The 21,541-nt window shown below is 41.5% G+C and overlaps 1 protein-coding gene and 1 long non-coding RNA gene across 2 annotated transcripts in view; one reads left to right on the top strand and one right to left on the bottom strand.

Annotated features, from left to right (window-relative positions):
- LOC123743542 (NLR family CARD domain-containing protein 3-like) overlaps window positions 1–14,442 on the top strand; it is a 28,069-nt gene extending 13,627 nt beyond the window's left edge. Inside the window, exons 4-10 of the mRNA XM_082976239.1 lie at window positions 4,150–4,234; window positions 4,364–4,592; window positions 4,973–6,743; window positions 7,022–7,195; window positions 12,214–12,387; window positions 12,687–12,733; window positions 13,211–14,442. Coding sequence (XP_082832365.1) covers window positions 4,150–4,234; window positions 4,364–4,592; window positions 4,973–6,743; window positions 7,022–7,195; window positions 12,214–12,387; window positions 12,687–12,733; window positions 13,211–13,317 — 2,587 coding nt within the window. The 3' untranslated portion in view covers window positions 13,318–14,442. The remainder of the gene's footprint in view (window positions 1–4,149; window positions 4,235–4,363; window positions 4,593–4,972; window positions 6,744–7,021; window positions 7,196–12,213; window positions 12,388–12,686; window positions 12,734–13,210) is intronic.
- LOC123743359 (uncharacterized) overlaps window positions 1–21,541 on the bottom strand; it is a 202,407-nt gene that overhangs the window by 68,441 nt on the left and 112,425 nt on the right. The window lies entirely within an intron of this gene.

Raw genomic sequence — 21,541 nt, 5'->3', positions numbered from 1 at the left:
GTCTACAAGTAGACCGTAGTCTACCGTAGTCTAGAATTCAATTGAACATGAAACGTATTTCAATATGATTGTAATAGGCCTACTGTAGGATTTTAATGCAGTCATCTCGATATTCCTTTGATGCATCATTTTATACTTCGCTTGTTTGTATCAATTGCAAAGACATTTGTAGATTTGCATTTGTAGTCAACTTTGTTCTAAATGTATCAGCATCACAGAGAGATGGATGTGATTCTATGTTTAGGGGAGATCTTCTGTGTTTTAACCCTCCTCTTGTGTTCGTTTCATGTTAATTCATTCTGTGTTCCCGGTCCAAAATGACCACCCCATTATAGCTGATTATAAATCCATAATAATACATATATTACCACCTAATGTTGTGTTAGATCTTTTATCAACTTAAGTTCTTGTGAACATTACAAGTTTTGAACTTCTATTTGCTATTTATGACCTGTAGGCCTCATTGTCCTGAGCTCATACAACTCATTTCTGAGTAAAAAAAGCCTATTGTATGGATTATTTTGACTATAACAAATACTCAGATGAAACATATTGTGCTATTTAACAGGGACTCTCTCCTCCTCACCAGTGTCATGATCAAAGATATGATCAAGATCCTCACATACAGTATATCGTTTCGCCATTGTGCCGCGACAGAATTAATTTATTTCACCTTTATTCAACCAGGTAGGCTAGTTGAGAACAAGTTCTCATTTACAACTGCAACCTGGCCAAGACAAAGCACAGCAGTTTGACACATACAACAACACAGAGTTACACATGGAATAAACAAACATACAGTCAACAAGACAATATAAAAGTCTATATACAGTGAGTGCAAATGAGGTAAGATAAGGTAGGTAAGGCAATAAATAGGCCATGGTGGCAAAGTAATTACAATAAAGCAATTAAACACTGGAATGGTAGATGTGCAAAAGATGAATGTGCAAGTAGAGATACTGGGGTGCAAAGGAGAAAGATAAATAAATAAATACAGTATGGGGATGAGGTAGTAGGATGGGCTGTTTACCAATGGGCTACGTACAGGTGCAGTGATCTGTGAGCTGCTCTGACAGCTGGTGCTTAAAGCTAGTGAGGGAGATATGAGTCTCCAGCTTCAATGATTTTTGCAGTTCGTTCCAGTAATTTGCAGTAGAGAGCTGGAAGGAAAGGCGGCCAAATGAGGAACTGGCTTTGGGGGTGACCAGTGAGATATACCTGCTGGAGCATGTGCTACGGATGAGTGCTGCTATGGTAACCAGTTGGCTGAGATAAGGCAGGGCTTTACCTAGCAGAGACTTGTAGATGACCTGGAGCCAGTGGGTATGGCAATGAGTATGAAGCGAGGGCCAGCCAACGAGAGCGTACAGGTTGCAGTGGTGGGTAGTATATGGGGCTTTGGTGACAAAATGGATGGCACTGTGATAGACTGCATCCAATTTGTTGAGTAGAGTGTTGGAGGCTATTTTATAAATGACATCGCCGAAGTCGAGGATTGGTAGGATGGTCAGTTTTACGAGGGTATGTTTGGCAGCATGAGTGAAGGATGCTTTGTTGCAAAATAGGAAGCCGATTCTAGATTACATTTTTTAATTGGAGATGCTTAATGTGAGTCTGGAAGGAGAGTTTACCGTCTAACCAGACACCTAGGTATTTGTAGTTGTCCACATATTCTAAGTCAGAACCGTCCAAAGTAGTGATGCTGGACGGGCGGGCAGGTGCGGGCAGTGATCGGTTGAAGAGCATGCATTTAGTTTTACTTTCATTTAAGAGCAGTTGGAGGCCACGGAAGGAGAGTTGTATGGCATTGAAGCTCGTCTGGAGGTTAGTTAACACAGTGACCATAGTAGAGCCAGAAGTATACAGAATGGTGTTGTCTGCGTCGAGGTGGATCAGAGAATCACCAGCAGCAAGAGCGACATCATTGCTGTATACAGAGAAGAGAGTCGGCCCGAGAATTTAACCCTGTGGCACCCCCATAGAGACTGCCAGAGGTCCGGACAACAGGCCCTCCGATTTGACACACTGAACTCTATCAGAGAAGTAGTTGGTGAACCATGCGAGGGAATCGTTTGAGAAACCAAGGCTGTTGAGTCTGCCAAAAAGAATGTGGTAATTGAGTCGAAAGCCTTGGCCAGGTCGATGAATACGGCTGCACAGTAATGTCTCTTATCGATGGCAGTTATGATTTAATTTAGGACCTTGAGCGTGGCTGAGGTGCACCCATGACCAGCTCGGAAAACAGATTGCATAGCGGAGAAGGTACGGTGGGATTCAAAATGGTCGGTAATCTGTTTGTTAACTTGACTTTCAAAGACCTTAGAAAGACAGGGTAGAATAAATATAGGTCTGTTGCAGTTTTGGTCTAGAGTGTCTCCCCCTTTGAAGAGGGGGATGACCGTTGCAGCTTTCCAATCTTTGGGGACCTCAGACAATACGGAAGAGAGGTTGAACAGGCTACTAATAGGGGTTGCATCAATTTCGGCTGATAATTATAAAATAGAGGGTCCAGAATGTCTAGCCCGGCTGATTTGTAGGGTTCCAGATTTTGCAGCTCTTTCAGAACATCAGCTATCTGGATTTGGGTGAAGGAGAAATGGGGGAGGCTTGGACGAGTTGCTGTGGGGAGTGCAGGGCTGTTGACCGGGGTAGGGGTAGCCAGGTGGAAAGCATGGCCAGCCATAGAAAAATGCTTATTGAAATTCTCAATTATAGTGGATTTATCGGTGGTGATGGTGTTTCCTAGCCTCAGTGCAGTGGGCAGCTGGGAGGAGGTGCTCTTATTCTCCATGGACTTTACAGTGGCCCAGAACTTTTTTGAGTTTGTGCTACAGGATGCAGATTTCTGCTTGAAAAAGCTAGCCTTTGCTTTCCTAACTACCTATGTATATTGGTGTCAAACTTTCCTGAAAAGTTGCATATCACGGGGGCTGTTCGATGCTAATGCAGAACGCCACAGGATGTTTTTGTGTTGGTCAAGGGCAGTCAGGTCTGGAGAGAATCAAGGTCTATATCTGTTCCTGGTTCTAAATTTCTTGAATGGAGCATGCTTATTTAAGATGGTGAGGAAGGCATTTTTGAAGAATGACCAGGCATCCTCTACTGACGGGATGAGGTCAATATCCTTCCAGGATACCCGGGCCAGGTCGATTAGAAAGGCCTGCTCGCTGAAGTGTTTTAGGGAGCATTTGACAATGATGAGTGGAGGTCGTTTGACCGCAGACCCATTACGGATGCAGGCAATGAGGCAGTGATCGCTGAGATCTTGGTTGAAAACAGCAGAGGTGTATTTAGAGGGCAAGTTGGTTTGGATGATATCTATGAGGGTGCCCGTGTTTACGGATTTGGGGTTATACCTGGTTGGTTCATTGATAATTTATGTGAGATTGAGGGCATCAAGCTTAGATTGTAGGATGGCTGGGGTGTTAAGCATGTCCCAGTTTAGGTCACATAGCAGCACGAGCTCTGAAGATAGATGGGGGGCAATCAGTTCACATCTGGTGTCCAGGGCACAGCTGTGGGCAGAGGGTGGGATATAGCAAGCGGCAACGGTGAGAGACTTGTTTCTGGAAAGGTGTATTTTTAAAAGTAGAAGCTCGAATTGTTTGGGTACAGACTTGGATAGTAAGACAGAACTCTGCAGGCTATCTCTGCAGTAGATTGCAACACCGCCCCCTTTGGCAATTGTATCTTGTTGGAAAATGATACATTTAGAGATGTAAATTTCAGGGTTTTTGGTGGTCTTCCTGAGCCAGGATTCAGACACGGCTAGGACATCCGGGTTGGCAGAGTGTGCTAGGTCAGTGAATAAAACAAACTTAGGAAGGAAGCTCTAGCGGGCCGGGGATAGCAAGCTAGCAAAAGGGCCTTGGAGGGATGTCGCGACGGAAGAAAGTCTGTTTTGGCCCCCTCGTCGGCGTACGGATCAGCAGGCCTCCGTATGGTGAACAAGGCCATTTGGCAAAATAGATGTCGTGGCCAAAGAATTTGTGTGTGTGTGTGTGTGTGTGTGTGTGTGTGTGTGTGTGTGTGTGTGTGTGTGTGTGTGTGTGTGTGTGTGTGTGTGTGTGTGTGTGTGTGTGTGTGTGTGTGTGTGTGTGGGGGGGCACTCCCTGGATGAGGAGATGTAATCTCATGTTTTGTCCACAGAAACCATCAGGAGAGATTAGAGTCAGAGATTCTCAGTGGTCAGTCTTCCCAGAGTCATCAAACAGACCTGGCCTCCATATTCAGTGTATGTGGTCCTGTTATGTACATTTGTTTTTGTTTACCTCAAGTAAAGTTGATCTGTCAATTATTCATTAATGTGTTATTGAGAAAGCATTTTGTCTCTTGCTTAACTTATTTACTTGATTTATTTCAGTCGCTTGAAGAGAATATCATGACATTTGTGAAGAACGAGCTGAAGATGTTCAAGAGGTTTCTTAGTCCAGAACTCCCAGAAGGCTTTGAGAGTCAGAAGCAGGATAAGGAAGTGGTGGACACTGAAGATGAGAAGCAGGAGAGCAGTGCCAGAGAGGGGGCTCTGAAGATCACACTGCACGTCCTGAGGAAAATGAACCAGAAGGAGCTTGCTGACACACTAGAGAACTGTAAGATCTGTCTGCCTCATGTTGAATGCTGTTTTATAACATTTAAAAGCTGTAGCTAAAGTACAGCTAAAGTAGCTGTGTAACTCAATGATATTGTAGCAGCCTTAACACAACACCCAGTGACCTCATCAAGTAGCAGCAGGGATGTGTTGTATTGAGAGAGAGAGAGCACGAGAGACACCATTAATTAATAATACCATCAATAATACCAATAATTATATAATCAGTCACACCAGTCTGTAATGCATTATAAAAATATTTACACATTTATCCAGTCAGTTAAGAGAAGAAATTATTATAATTTTAAACTTTATAACAGTCCTACAATACTTTAGGCATTAAAACAGACATGATATTAATATTCTCTGTGTTATTTCTAGATTCAGATGATCTTGCTGTGATTTACCACCGTGAACTCAAATCTAATCTAAAGAAGAAGTTTCAATGTGTATTTGAGGGGATCGCTAAACAAGGAAACCCAATACTTCTCAATAAGATCTACACAGAGCTCTACATCACAGAGGGTGGAACAGGAGAGGTCAATAATGAACATGAGCTGAGACAGATTGAGACAACAACCAGGAAACAAGCAAGACCAGAGACTGCAATCAAATGTAACGACATCTTCAAACCCTTAACTGGACAACACAAACTTATCAGAACTGTGCTTACAAAGGGAGTCGCTGGCATTGGAAAAACAGTCTCTGTGCAGAAGTTCATTCTGGACTGGGCTGAAGGAAAAGCAAATCAGGATGTCCAATTTGTATTTTCATTCCCTTTTCGGGAGCTGAATTTGATGAAAGAGGACAAACACACTTTCATTGAACTTCTCAATCACTTCTCAATGGAAACCAAACAATCAAGAATCTCCAACTACGACAAGTACAATGTTCTGTTCATCTTTGATGGTCTGGATGAGTGCCGACTGCCCCTAGACTTCCAGAAGAACAAGATCTGTTGGGACGTCACAGAGTCAACCTCAGTGGATGTTCTGCTGACAAATCTCATCAAGGGAAACCTGCTTCCCTCTGCTCTCATCTGGATAACTACCCGACCTGCAGCGGCCAATAAGATCCCTTCAGGGTGTGTTGACCAGGTGACAGAGGTACGAGGGTTCAATGACCCACAGAAGGAGGAATACTTCAGGAAGAGATTCAGTGATGAGGACCTGGCCAGCAGAATCATCTCACACATAAAGACATCAAGGACCCTCCACATCATGTGCCACATTCCAGTCTTTTGTTGGATTTCTGCAACAGTCCTTGAACACATGCTGGAACATAAGAGAGAAGAGATGCCCAAGACTCTGACTGAGATGTACACACACCTTGTGGTGTTTCATATCAAACAGAAGAATGACAAGTATCTTGGGAAAGAAGAGACAGGTCCACACTGGAATAAAGAGAGCATTCTGTCACTGGGAAAACTGGCTTTTCAACAGCTTGTGAATGGCAATCTGATTTTCTATGAAGAAGACCTGAAAGAGGCTGGCATTGATGTCATTGAAGCCTCAGTGTACTCAGGATTGTGCACACAGCTCTTTAAAGAGGAATGTGTGCTGTACCAGGACAAGGTATACTGCTTTGTTCATCTGAGCATTCAGGAGTTTCTGGCTGCTGTATATGTGTTCCTCTCATTCATCAACAACAATGAGAATCTAATTGACAAACTGCAATTAAAAGATGAGTCTGAAGTTACTTTCTACAAGAGTGCTGTGGATAAAGCCTTACAAAGTGAGACAGGAAACCTGGACCTGTTCCTCCGCTTCCTTCTGGGCCTCTCACTGGAGTCCAATCAGAAGCACTTACGAGGTCTATTGACAAAGACAAGAAGCAGCTCACAGAGCCATGAAGAAACAGTCAAGTACATTAAGGAGAAGATCAGGGAGAATCCCTCTCCAGAGAGGAGCATCAATCTGTTCCACTGTCTGAATGAACTGAATGACCATTTTCTAGTAGAGGAGGTCCAAAGCTACCTGAGCTCAGGAAGTATCTCAGAAGACAACCTGTCACCTGCACAGTGGTCAGCTCTGGTCTTTGTGTTGCTGACTTCAGAAAAGGAGCTGGATGTGTTTGACCTGAAGAAATACTCCAGATCAGAGGAAGGTCTTCTGAGGTTGCTGCCAGTGGTCAAAGCCTCCAGAGCAGTTCTGTGAGTAAATGAAATGACATTTAATTACTTATCATCAGGAAGAAATATTCAGTTTAGAGTAAAATATGTATTATAATATGTATATAATATTATATTGAAAAACATATTGAATCAATGCTTTGATTTTCTCATTAGTATAACAATATGACCATACATTTCTAGGAGACGGAAGATGAATATTTATGTTGTTTGAGAGAATAAACCAAATGCATCTGCCATTGTCCTTCTTCACTACTGAATTTACAGTGTTTTGTGAAATCATGATGATCTCTTTGCAGGCTGTCAGGCTGTGGAGTCACAGAGAAAGGCTGTGCTTCTCTGGTCTCAGCTCTGAGGTCAAACCCCTCATACCTGAGAGAGCTGGACCTGAGTGACAATGACCTGAAGGATTCAGGAGTGAAGCTGCTCTCTGATGGACTGGGGAATCCCCACTGTAAACTGGAGACTCTGAGGTCAGTATTCCTGTAGTTGGTCAACATGTGATAACTGTTCACCAGATCCACATGTGTTTACAAGGCACACATAGTCCACACCATATGTGTTTGGACAGTAAAGCTTACACTTTTAGATGTGGTGCTATGCTCCAGCATTTTGAACTGGGTGTGTTTGTCCAGTGTGTGTGTGTGTGTGTCTAGTGTGTGTGTGTGTGTGTGGGTGTGTGTGTGTGCCTAGTGTGTGTGTATGTGTGTGTCCAGTGGGTGTGTGTGTGTGTCCAGTGTGTGTGTATCCAGTGTGTGTGTATGTCCAGTGTGTGTGTGCATGTGTATCACTCAATGAACACACACACACTAGGGCTGGGCGATATGGCCAAAATATTATACCGCTGTAATAAAAAAAATAATGATGAGATGACGGTATTTTACAGTATTTTTAGTTTTTGAATAGTAAAAGTTGTACATTTGCTTTATGAGTAGTGAGTGATCCCAGGGTGCTCTATGAGTAGTGAGTGATCCCAGGGTGCTTTATGAGTAGTGAGTGATCACAGGGTGCTTTATGGGCAGTGAGTGATCCCAGCGTGCTTTATGAGTAGTGAGTGATCCCTGGGTGCTTTCTGAGTAGTGAGTGATCCCAGAGTGGTTTATGAGTAGTGAGTGATCCCAGGGTGGTTTATGAGTGTGAGTGATCCCAGGGTGCTTTATGAGTAATGAGTGATCCCAGGGTGCTTTATGAGTAGTGAGTGATCCCAGGGTGCTTTATGAGTAGTGAGTGATCCCAGGGTGGTTTATGAGTAGTGAGTGATCACAGGGTGCTTTATGAGTAGTGAGTGATCCCAGGGTGCTTTATGAGTAGTGAGTGATCCCAGGGTGCTTTATGAGTAGTGAGTGATCCCAGGGTGCTTTATGAGTAGTGAGTGATCCCAGGGTGCTTTATGAGTAGTGAGTGATCCCAGGGTGCTTTATGAGTAGTGAGTGATCCCAGGGTGGCAATACATACATTCTAAGTGATTTCAATGAGTTTTTCTCCATTCTGATTGGTTTATACTGTTCAATTCAACTTCAGCAAAAACAAATGTCAGCACTTTCATCATTTCTGCATTTCCACTCAATTGCAGTGATGGAAAAAGTACCCAGATGTCATACTTGAAAAAAAGTAAAGATACATTAATGGAAAATTACTCAAGTAAAAGTGAAAGTCACCCAGTAAAATACTACTTGAGTAAAAGTCTAAAAGTATTTGGTTTTAAATATACATAAGTATCAAAAGTGCGGCGGCAGATATTCTAGTAGCTAGAGCGTTGGGCCAGTAACTGAAAGCAGTGCATTGGTGTTCACATTAGTATAACAATATGACAATACAATTCTAGGAGATGGAAGATGAATCTATATGTTGTTTGAGAGAACAAACCAAATGCATCTGCCGTTGTCCTACACTACTGCCGTTAAGTTAACGGTGTGCGCGCCCTCACCGGAATGCGCTACAAACACTACAGCCAAAATGGGAGCCACTTACAAAAACTACAAATTCTAGCTCATTTTTCAAAAAACAAGCCTGAAACTCTTTCTAAAGACTGTTGACATCTAGTGGAGCCCTAGGAACTGCAATCTGGGAGGTTTTCCTTTTATATTCCCATTGTAATCAGTGGTGAGCTGAAGAAAAAAAAAATTCTGGATGGATTGTCCTTGGGTTTTCGCCTGCCATATCAGTTCTGTTATACTCACAGACATTATTTTAACAGTTTTGGAAACTTTAGTGTTTTCTATCCAATACTACCAATCATATGCATATCCGTCCGAATACTGCCCCCTATCCCGTTAAACAATTTAAAGGCAATGCTACCAAATACTAATTGAGTGTATGTACACTTTTGACCCACTGGGAATGTGATGAAATAAATAAATGGTGAAATAAATATTTCTCTCTGCTATTATTCTGACATTTCACATTCTTAAAATAAAGTGGTGATCCTAACTGACCTAAGACAGGTGTCACGTCCTGGCCAGTATAAGGCTTAATTGGTATTGTAGTTTGGTCAGGACGTGGCAGAGGGTATTTGTTTTATGTGGTTCAGGGTGGTGTTTTGGGAAAAGGGCGTTTGATTTAGTATTTCCGGGTTTTGGGGTTATGATCTATGTTTAGGTAATTCTATGTCTAGTCTAAGTAGTCTGTGTTTCTATGGTTGATTAATTGGGGTTGGGACTCTCAATTGAAGGCAGGTGTTTTCTCTTTGCCTTTGATTGAGAGTCCCATATATTAGGGTGTGTTTGTGTTTGGGATTTGTGGGAGATTGTTTTTGCATTGCGTGTTTTTGTGAGGCTGCAAAACTGTCATTTGTCGTGCTTATTGTTTTCTTGTTTTTCCGTGTTCAACGTTCTTTAATAAATTAAGAAAATGAACACCAACTCTACTGCGTATTGGTCCACACTTTCAGATGACGATTTCGCTATATCATCGGATGATGAAGAAGTTCGTGACAACAGGGAATGTTTACACTGATAAAATGTCAGGAATTGTGAAAAACTGAGTTTAAATGTATTTGGCTAAGGTGTATGTAAACTTCCGACTTCAACTGTACATTCTAAGTGATTTCAATGAGTCTTTCTCCATTCTGATTGGTTTATACTGTTCCAGTCAACTTCAACCAAAACAAATGTCAGCACTTTCCTAATTTCTATGGAAAAAGTACCCAGTTGTCATACTTGAGTAAAAGTAAAGATACATCAATAGAAAATTACTCAAGTAAAAGTGGAAGTCACCCAGTAAAATACTACTTGAGTAAAAGTCTAAAAGTATTTGGTTTTAAATATACTAGTCTAGTGGTTAGATCGTTGGGCCAGTAACTGAAAGATTGCTGCATCAAATTCCCGAGCTGACAAGGTAAAAATCTGTCGTTCTGCCCCTGAACAAGGCAGTTCATCCACTGTTCCCGGTAGGATGTCATTGTAAATAAGAATTTGTTCCTAACTGACTTGCCAAGATAAATAAAAGTTACATTCAAAAAAAGTTATTGATAAAATGTACTTAAATTAAATTAAGCAAACCAGATGGCACCATTTTCTTGTATTTTTTTAAATTTACGGATAGCCAACACAGACATAAATTACAAACAAAGCATTTATGTTTAGTGAGTCCTCTAGATCAGAAGCAGTATGACCAGGGATGTTCTCTTGATAAGTGTGAATTGGACCGTTTTCCTGTCCTGCTAAGCATTCAAAATGAGTACTTTTAGGTGTCAGGGAAAATGTATGGAGTAAAAAGTACAGTATTTTCTTTAGGAATGTAGTGAAGTAAAAGTAAAAGTTGTCAAAAATAAAAACAGTAAAGTATGTAGTACTTGAAAGTATTTTTACCTAGTACTTTACACCACTGCTCAATTGTGATCATCTCCACACTGCCACGTAGGGCTGCACGTTACGGGCAAACAATCTAGGACTTATTTTTAACCAAATGTTGCAATTGCGATTTCACTTGCGAATTAGAGCAAAACTGTTGGAATCATGGAAATAGAATGACTATTCTAATTCTATAGTTAGAATAGTGGGTACTTTTAATACAGTGTTTGAGATGACAACGAATTAAAATGCCAGAGAGGAGTTATTGTGACATGGTAGGAACTAAAGTGTTGATAGGTGTTTCCTAGGGGACCCTATAAGCTTTGGCTACGTTGCGTGTTTTCTCTTAGCTACTTCATGTAGCTAACATGTTCTTGCTTTGCATATTCCTCTTTGATTTAGAAGATACTGTTGCACCAACAACATGCTGATTTAGGTCTACACCATCACTGGTATTATCAGGCTGTATTAGCTAGCTACATTTGCTCTTACTCAGTACATTTATTAGCTAGCTAGCTATTAGCATTAGCGGCTAACAATTAGTGCCTCAAGATTTAGGGCAACTTGCTAAGAAAAGACAACCTAGCTGTTTTGCTGATGTAAGAAACACAAACTAATAGTCATTATAGAACACTAGTGGATTTATATAAAGAAGCAAAGTGAAAACAGCATTGTTGTCATCAACATTGTTCCATGTGCTGCATTGACCAGGCAGAGTGAAAAAAGCATTGTTGTCATCAACATTGTTCCATGTGCTGCATTGACCAGGCAGAGTGAAAACAGCATTGTTGTCATCAACATTGTTCCATGTGCTGCATTGACCAGGCAGAGTGAAAACAGCATTGTTGTCATCAACATTGTTGCATGTGCTGCATTGACCAGGCAGAGTGGAAACAGCATTGTTGTCATCAACATTGTTCCATGTGCTGCATTGACCAGGCAGAGTGGAAACAGCATTGTTGTCATCAACATTGTTCCATGTGCTGCATTGACCAGGCAGAGTGGAAACAGCATTGTTGTCATCAACATTGTTCCATGTGCTGCATTGACCAGGCAGACAAAACACAAGTGTCTCGTGGTTGAGGAACATCAAACTCTCCTTGAGTGACAGGGGGCGTGGCTAGGTCACTGTGGAAAGCTGCACGGAGAGAAAGAGCGGACTCAAGTATCGAAGTAAACTATAAAAATTGTCGTCCGGGTTTGGCTGTCATTGTAAATAAGAATGTGTTCTTTAACTGAATTGCCAAGTTAAAATAAGGTTTAATAAATAACAAAACACTGGACACACACAATACCCTCAAATAAAAGGTGACATTATATACTGTCACCTCGTATAAAACATTTGATCTTATATACAAAATGTTGGAGTATAGAGCAACAATATAAATGTTAGCTTCACTGTCAAAATAGATATGGTGTGGACTGAATACTCAATACAATCTAAATCTGATACCTCTCTGTCTGTCTTTTGACTGATACTGCTTTTTAAACTGGTCTGGTCAGTCTACTCAAATATTTGTACTATACATTTTTCTATCTGCAAGCAATACTTTGATAATTTGTCATTTATAATAAAGATACATTAATTTATGAACAGATATGGCAGGTTTCAGAACACTGATATATCTAAAAATATACTGTCACTATCTTCACCACCAAAGAATAGCAGTGTGGTTTTAATATTATTTTACTCTTTGCAGGCTGTCACGCTGTCAAGTGACAGAGGAAGGCTGTGCTTCTCTGGTCTCAGCTCTGAGGTCAAACCCCTCACACCTGAGAGAGCTGGACCTGAGCTACAATCACCCTGGAGACTCAGGAGTCAGACTGCTCTCTGCTGGACTGGAGGATCCACACTGCAGACTGGAGAAACTCAAGTATGTAGAGGGTTTATGTCAATGTTCATATCAGACATGTTTGACTTATCAGGCTAGTTAAGACAAACATTCTTACCACCAACTGGATATAATTATATGCTCTCTGTGTGTGTGTGTGTGTGTGTGTGTGTGTGTGTGTGTGTGTGTGTGTGTGTGTGTGTGTGTGTGTGTGTGTGTGTGTGTGTGTGTGTGTGTGTGTGTGTGTGTGTGTGTGTGTGTGTGTGTGTGTGTGTGTGTGTGTGTGTGTGTGTTCCCGTGTATCATTCAATGACTGTCTGTTCTTCTGCTTACCGCTACAGTGTGGAACATGGTGGAGAGTACACAATGAAACCTGGGCTTAGAAAATGTGAGTGTTGACTGCTGTGAAGAATATTACTAAGAATAAGTCTTAATTCAAGTTAAGTCAAAGTCAACGACCACCATCATTACTTACTTGGTCATATTAAATATCATATTAAACTACAGAAGCAGAAATCAGGGACACCAAAGTTTACAAAGAGTTGCTTTGACAATGTGTGTGTGTGTGTGTGTGTGTGTGTGTGTGTGTGTGTGTGTGTGTGTGTGTGTGTGTGTGTGTGTGTGTGTGTGTGTGTGTGTGTGTGTGTGTGTGTGTGTGTGTGTGTGTGTGTGTAATTAATGGGAATAAGTATGTTTTATATTACCATACAGTATAACATATGATCATTCAACAAGTCTCAAGTTACCTTAACTTCTCCTTTTGATACCTAGAAACATCTACATTAAATGAATTAGTGAAAAGTGAGTTAACATTCTAATGTGAATGATGATGATTTCTAATATTGTGTCTGGTTTCATCCATCAGATGTCTGTGATCTCACACTGGACCTAAACACAGTAGACAGACTCCTCTCTCTGTCTGAGGAGAACAGAAAGGTGACATGGAGGAGCAGAGGAGCAGCCGTATCCTGATCACCCAGAGAGATTTGAGGACTGTAGACAGGTGCTGTGTAGAGAAGGTCTGACTGGGCGCTGTTACTGGGAGGTAGAGTGGAGTGGGAGAGGGGCTGTTATAGGAGTGACATATAAAGGAATCAACAGGAGAGGAGAGGTTAATGACTGTTGGCTTGGATGGAATGACAAGTCCTGGAGTCTGGACTGCGATGACAACAGTTACATTGCCTGGCACAATGATAATTCCACTATCATAGACGTCCCCTCCTCCAGCTCCGACAGAGTAGGAGTGTATCTGGACTGGCCAGCCGGCACACTGTCCTTCTATAGAGCCTCCTCTGACACACTGACCCACCTGATCACATTCACCTCCACATTCACTGAGCCCCTCTATCCAGGGTTTAGGGTTTGGTATGTTGACTCCTCAGTGTCCCTGTAAATAATAACCTGACACATACACACACACTGGACACACACACACACACACACTGGACACACACACACACACACACACACACACACTGGACACACACACACTGATACACACACACACACACACTGGACTCACACACGCTGATACACACACACACACACTGGACACACTCACACTGGACAAACACACACTCACACTGGACAAACACACATACACGCTGAACACACGCACACACTGGATACACACGCACACACTGGACTCACACACACACACTGGACAAATACACACACACACTGGACAAACACACATACACGCTGAACACACACATGCTGAACAGACACACACTGGACAAACACACACACACACTGGACAAACTCACACACACACACGATGAACACACAGGACACACACACACTGGACACAGAAACACAAACACACACTGGACACAGACACACAAACACACACAGGACACACAGGATACACACACACTCTCACACACACACAAATGTGCGTCTTCCTATAATTGTGAGGACCTTGACCCAGGACCTCTTACAATAACACTGTTACAATACCAATGGGATCATTTGTTGTCTTTTATGTTGAATAACAAGTTGTACAATTATATATGGACATACTCTCCATAGTTATACAAGTATACAAGGATATATTGTACTTTTCACAATAAAACATACTTGAAACAAGAAACAGCATGTTAATTGTGAAAACCACTTCATTATTGATTTTTACATCGTCTCTGTCAGGTTGACATTAACCTGCGACTGGTTACATGAAACAAATATGAAATGAAATACAAAACAATTAAATATGTGAAATTGAATTAAACAAATTGTACAACAGAGTGTTGTGATGCAGGGTCGCTATAGCAACAGAGTGTTGTGATGCAGGGTCACTATAGCAACAGAGTGTTGTGATGCGCCCCAGCGTGAACCTCTCCAGACCAGAGGACTTTCTTCTTGGAGAGGAACCCTGTGACGTCATCATCGGAGAGGGAGATTCTAGACACTCTCTCAGCCTGCTCTCTGCTCTCTCTCTGCTCCCTGCTCTCTCTCTCTCTGCTCTCTCTCTCGCTCTGCTTCTCTATCTTTCTCTCTCTCTCTCCCCAATCTCTTGCTTTTTATATCTTAACCGGGGTGGAGTTTGGACAATCACCACTTGATGGAAGTGTTAAACCAGAAGTGATGAAAACAACATCAATGCATTGAGAGAGAGAGAGAGTCTAATATACAGAGAGAGAGTCTAATATACTGATATACCGTGCATTCAGAAAGTATTCAGACCCCTTGACTTTTTCCACATTTTGTCACGTTACAGCCTTATTCTAAAATGGATTAAATTGTTTTTTCCCCCCCCTCATCAATCTACACACAATAACCCATAGCAAAACAATTTATTTCATGTGTGCAAATTTGTATTTAAAAAAAACTTAGATATCACATTTACATAAGTATTCAGACCCTTTACTCAGTACTTTGTTGAAGCACCTTTGGCAGCGATTACAGCTTTGAGTCTTCTTGGATTTGACGCTACAAGCTTGGCACACCTGTATTTGGGGAGTTTCTCCCATTCTTCTCTGCAGATCCTCTCAAGCTCTGTCAGGTTGGATGGGGAGCGTCGCTGCACAGCTATTTTCAGGTCTCTCCAGAGATGTTCGATCGGGTTCAAGTCCGGGCTTAGGATCATTGTCCTGTTGTCCAGTCTGTGTTTACTATACTGGGAGGGTAGAGAGTCAGAACTGATAGAGGATCTGGAGCCCTGAGGGGGAGAGAGAGAGGGATGGTAGAGAGTCAGAACAGAGGAAAAGAGAGAAAGAGGGAAAGAGAGAGATGGAGTGGAGACAGAGGATGTGTGGAAGTTGCTTTATATTTGGTAATTGGGGGCCTTTGAGCCCTGATGGGCTGGGTGACATCAGTGACACTCTGAGAGATATGGGTTGCTGTGGAGGGAGAGCAAGAGAGAGAGGGATGGAGAGAGAGGGAGGGAGAGAGAGAGAGATTAGTCAGCAGAAATTATTCAGGATGACGTTCGTCTTTAAATGTACTTCTTTATTTCTCTCTTTCCCCACTGAGGAAGATAAAGGACACACACACACACACACACACACACACACACACACACACACACACACACACACACACACACACACACACACACACACACACACACACACACACACACACACACACACACACACACACACACACACACACACACACACACACACACACAACACAAACGGTAGGTAATCAGGTATTCCTCCCATGGTGTGTGCATTGATTTTAGTCCCTTTCTCATTAACTAGCTGTGGACAGTGACCAGAGATGGCCAGATTGAGCTAGAGGTGTGTGTGTGTGTGTGCATGCAGTGTTTATACATTTGTTTTTGAGAGAGAGTTAACGGGACTTTCGATAACAATGACACACACAGCCCAGATTCCATTTTCTGCTTTGTGTTTCAATTAGGTCTTAGTGGAATAGAGGCATGTGATTCATGAACCATCTTAAGAAATACCTGGGATAGGATAAAGTAATCCTTCTAACCCCCCCTTAAAAGATTTAGATGCACTATTGTAAAGTGGTTGTTCCACTGGATATTATAAGGTGAATGCACCAATTTGTAAGTCGCTCTGGATAAGAGCGTCTGCTAAATGACTTAAATGTAAATGTAAATGTAATTAATGTCGTTGGAAAACGTCAGAACGAAAGAAAGGAAGCAGTCCGTTCTGAACTGCTTAAAGGTCAGAAGTTGGTCATGTCATGACGTTGGCCTGTGGGTAAGGTTTATGACCCCCCCATAAATACCTTTCTCCCTTCCCCTCTCTGACCCTACTGAAGGACTTGAATAGCCTGTGTTAAATATAGAGAGTCTGGGAACATCAAACAAATGGGGAAAAGGAACCATATTTTGGTAATAAAACCAGTTGGAAATATGCTTGGGAACGTAATGAGTATGTATGTCAGTTCGGTTGTCATCTGAGACATTATGACTGATGACAGGACGACATAAACTGTACCTGAGAAAGTATACACCCTCTAGTTATCAGAGTAACATGGAATTGTTATGCAATTGAAATGTTTGATATTGAAATTGTTTGTTAGGAGATTCAATGTAATTTTAGCTTCCAAATGAGAGAATTGGGTTTTCATAAGGAAAGTGCCCTGCTTGATCAGTGGCCCACCCGTGTGAAGAGGAGGGGTTATAAACGATGAAACACATCCTTCCCCCCTCTCCACTATATAAGCCTTTGACGAAAAGATAACCACGTTGTTCCAGTACGTGAGGTCTGCAGCCTCTACGTTAGAAGGACACACGTCAAGTACAGAACTAAGCCAACCTCGGCGTGAGCTTTGGTGGCGAATGGTATGAACTTTGAGCTTATTCACTACAGAAGTGATACTTCCTAGCCGTTGAGTTAGCAGCGGCCGCTGTAGACGTGGGCTAGGAAAGGACGGACGACGGATCCAGTCTAACAGACGGACGAAGATACCACCACGTATCCAATTTACCACCAGAGACATTCTTCCGAGGACAGGAAGATCTGTTGGCCAACCCGGCCAGCATCTACGACCAATCTACCGAAGCGCAGCTCAGAGTAAATATTTATTGCGTTTTCCTTTTCCAAATGGGCGGTAATTTAGAATGCATAAGATAATGTATTTGCGATAGCATAGCTGCTGTTTCTTTGTTCCTAAATCTTCCCGCTCTTTCATTCAAGCCCAACCCCCTTTCCTTTGTGTAACCAGCCATGATACAGGTTCCGTCCACCAGGACGTTTTCTGTATGACATCATTTGTGTTCTGTGTATTTGTAATTCTGTGTGATTGGTTTAGGTATTTAGTAAATAAATAATTAAACCCAATTTTGTATTGCTGATTCAACTTGTTAGCCAGGGTTCGTGAAGATAGCCAAGAATTTACAACTTTCATTATGAGACTGAAAATAAGATAAGGGTTAATATTGACTGCTACCGATGTAAAGTATTACTAACCTGTTGGGGCTAGGGGGCAGTATTGAGAATAAAAAAAAAATATGTGCCCATTTTTAACTGCCACCTACACCAACTCAGAAGCTAGGATATGCATATTATTACCAGATTTGGATAGAAAACACTCAGAATTTTCTAAAACTGTTTGAATGGTGTCTGTAAGTATAACAAAACTCTGTTTTGTGGCTGTACTATTTTTTTAAATCATTGTTTAATAGATACCACAGTGAGAAAGGATTCATTTCGCAACTCCTACGGCTTCCACTAGATGTCTGCGATCTTTATAAAGTTGTTTGAAGCGTCTATGATCAACAGAGACCGGATGACAAGGAAGGGAAGTTGACCTCCCTGGGATGTTGTCACTTCATTATTGGCTGCACCTGCGCAATCATGTGATGCGATACATTTTTCAAATACGTTTTTCAAGACACAGGAGAGGTCGGGTTGAAACATTACTGATGTTTCACATTAAAAATGGCTCTAAAGATTGATGCTAAACAACGTTTGACATGTTTGAACGAACGTAAATAGATTATTTTTTTTACTTTTCGCCGTGACTCCCCCCCCCGCGCTACTTTTTAGTAGCCTACCGAAGCGCTAACAACTTGGAGTTATTTGGACATCAATTATGAACTTTGTTGAAAGAAACCACATTTGTTGTGGACATGGGATTCCTGGAAGTGCCAATGGATGAAGATAATCAAAGGTAAGGGATTATTGACAATAGTAATTTTGATATTACATGGTTACAAGATGGTGCTAACCCGTTCACAAAAAACATAACAATTATTTTAAGAATTATAGATACAGCACTCCTTTGTGCAATCGAGGTGTCCGATTTTAAAATAGCTTTTCGGTGAAAGCACATTTTGCAATATTCTGAGTAGATAGCCCAGCCATCACGGCTAGCTATTTAGACACCCACCAAGTTTAGCCCTGACCAAAGTCAGATTTACTATTAGAAAAGTTTGATTACCTTTGGTGTTCTTCGTCAGAATGCACTCCCAGGACTGCTACTTCAATAACAAATGTTGGTTTGGTTCAAAATAATCCATAGTTATATCCAAACAGCGGCGTTTTGTTCGTGCGTTCAAGACACTATCCGAAGTGTAAATAAGGGTCACGAGCATGGCGCATTTCGTGACAAAAGATTTCTAAATATTCCATTACCGTACTTCGAAGCATGTCAACCGCTGTTTAAAATCAATTTTTATGCCATTTTTCTCATAAAAAAGCGATAATATTCCGACCGGGAATCTGCGTTTAGGTAAACAAACGAAAGAAAACAAAGCATGGGGTCGACTCGGGCCTTCGCCTGAGTCTCACAGTACTGTAACCAGCCACTATCCAAACGCGCTACTTTTTTTCAGCCAGAGCCTGCAACGCCACGATTCAGCTTTTTGCCGCCTTCTGAGAGCCCATGGGAGCCGTAGGAAGTGTCACGTCATAGCAGAGATCCTCTGTAATGGATAGAGATAATCAAGAAGGGCAAGAAATTGTCAGACAGGGCACTTCCTGCATGGAATCTTCTCAGGTTTTGGCCTGCCAAATGAGTTCTGTTATACTCACAGACACCATTCAAACAGTTTTAAAAACTTTGGAGTGTTTTCTATCCAAAGCTAATAATTATATGCATATTCTAGTTTCTGGGCAGGAGTAATAATCAGATTAAAACGGGTACGTTTTTTATCCGGCTGTGAAAATACTGCCCCCTAGCCATAACAGGTTAACGAGAGTCTTGTCTTTAAATAGCTGTAAAATAGTCATATGTTTGAGAAATTGAAGTAATAGGATTTTTAAGGTATTTGAAAATCGCGCCACTGGATTAGACTGGCTGTTGCGTAGGTGGGACGAATTCGTCCCGCCTAGCCCAGAGAGGTTAAAGAAACATCATGACCACCTTTAGGCTTTACTGTTTCAGGGAAACATCATGACCAACTTCGGACCTTGAAGCAGTTCAGAACGGACTGCTTCCTTTCCTTCTCTCACTACTGTAAGTCGCTCTGGATAAGAGCGTCTGCTAAATGACTAAAATATGTAAATATGTTTTCTAACAGCAGTAATGGTTCATAAAGCACATGCCTCTATTCCACTAAGACCTAATTGAAACACAAAGCAGAAAATGGAATCATGGCTGTGTGTGTCATTCTTATCGAAAGTCCCGTTAACTCGCTCTCAAAAACACACACGTATAAACGCTTGCACGCACACACCTCTAGCTCAATCTAGCCATCTCTGATCACTGTCAGCAGCTAGTTAACTTCTTTGGGACATGGGGGCAGTATTGAGTAGCTTGGATGAAAAAGGTGCCAAGAGTAAACTGCCTGCTACTCTGGCCCAGAAGCTAAGATGTGCATATTATTAGTAGACTTAGATAGCAAACACTGTGAAGTTTCTAAAACTGTTTGAATGATGTCTGTGAGTATAACAGAACTCATATGGCAGGCAAAAACCTGAGAAAAAATCCAACCAGGAAGTGGTTTGTAGTTTTTCAAGTGATTGCCTATCCATACTACAGTGTCTGTGGGGTCATTTTGCACTTCCTAAGGCCTTCACTAGATGTCAACAGTCTTTAGAACATTGTTTCATGCTTCTACTGTGAATATTGAGAGAAGATGCTATACATCGTTTGACATGTTTCTCCGAACGTAAATATAACTTTTTTTTACTTTTCGTCATGACATTTCGGCGAGCTTCCTACATTTGGAGTAGTGGACTGAACGAGCGAACAAAGAGGAGGTATTTGGACATAAATTATGGACTTTATCGAACAAAACAAACATTTATTGTGGACCTGGGATACCTGGGAGTGCATTCTGATGAAGATCAAAGGTAATTGAATATTTATAATGCTATTAATATTTTTAGTTGACTCCAAAATGGCGGGTATCTGTATTGCTTGATGTTGTTGTCTGAGCGCAGTACTCAGATTATTGCAAAGTGTGCTTTTGCCATAAAGCTTTTTTGAAATCTGACACAGCGGTTGCATCAACCTCTCTTGGGTAGGGGGCAGTATTTTCACGGCCGGATGAAAAACGTACCCAAATTAAATGGCCTACTACTCGAATATGCATATTATTAGTAGATTTGGATAGAAAACACTCTGAAGTTTCTAAAACTGTTTGAATGATGTCTGTGGGTATAACAGAACTCATACGGCAGGCAAAAACCTGAGAAAAATCTAACCCGGAAGTGGGAAATCTGGAGCTTGTAGTCTTTTCAAGTCATTGCCTATCCAACACACAGTGACTTAGGGTTCATTTTGCACTTCCTAAGGCTTCCACTAGATGTCAACAGTCTTTAGAACCTAATTTCAGGCTTTTGCAGTGAACAGAGAGCGAACAAGAAGCTTTTTGGAAATCTGTCACAGCGGTTGCATAAAGGAGATGGTTATCTATAATTCTTTGAATAACAGTTTAATATTTTATCAGCATTTATGATGAGTATTTTTGTAAATTGTTGTGCTGATTCACCGGAAGTTTTTGGAGGAAAAACATTTCTGAACATTACGGGCCAATGTAAAATGCTGTTTTTGGATATAAATATGAACTTTATCGAACAAAACATACATGTATTGTGTAACATGAAGTCCTATGAGTGCCATCTGATGAAGATCATCAAAGGTTAGTGCCTAATTTTAGCTGTATTTCTGGTTTTTGTGACGCCTTTCCTTGCTTGGAAAATGGCTGTGTGGTTTTTCTTGTCTAGGCGCTGTCCTAACATAATCTAATGCTATGCTTTCGCCGTAAAGCCTTTTTGAAATCGGACACTGTGGTTGGGTTAATGAGAAGTTTATCTTTAAAATG

Source organism: Salmo salar, chromosome 06 (assembly GCF_965601325.2).
Source record: "Salmo salar chromosome 06, fSalSal1, whole genome shotgun sequence".
Taxonomy (NCBI): Eukaryota; Metazoa; Chordata; class Actinopteri; order Salmoniformes; family Salmonidae; genus Salmo; species Salmo salar.
Note: the sequence above shows the minus strand (reverse complement) of the source record. Positions and strands in the feature narration are given on the sequence as shown.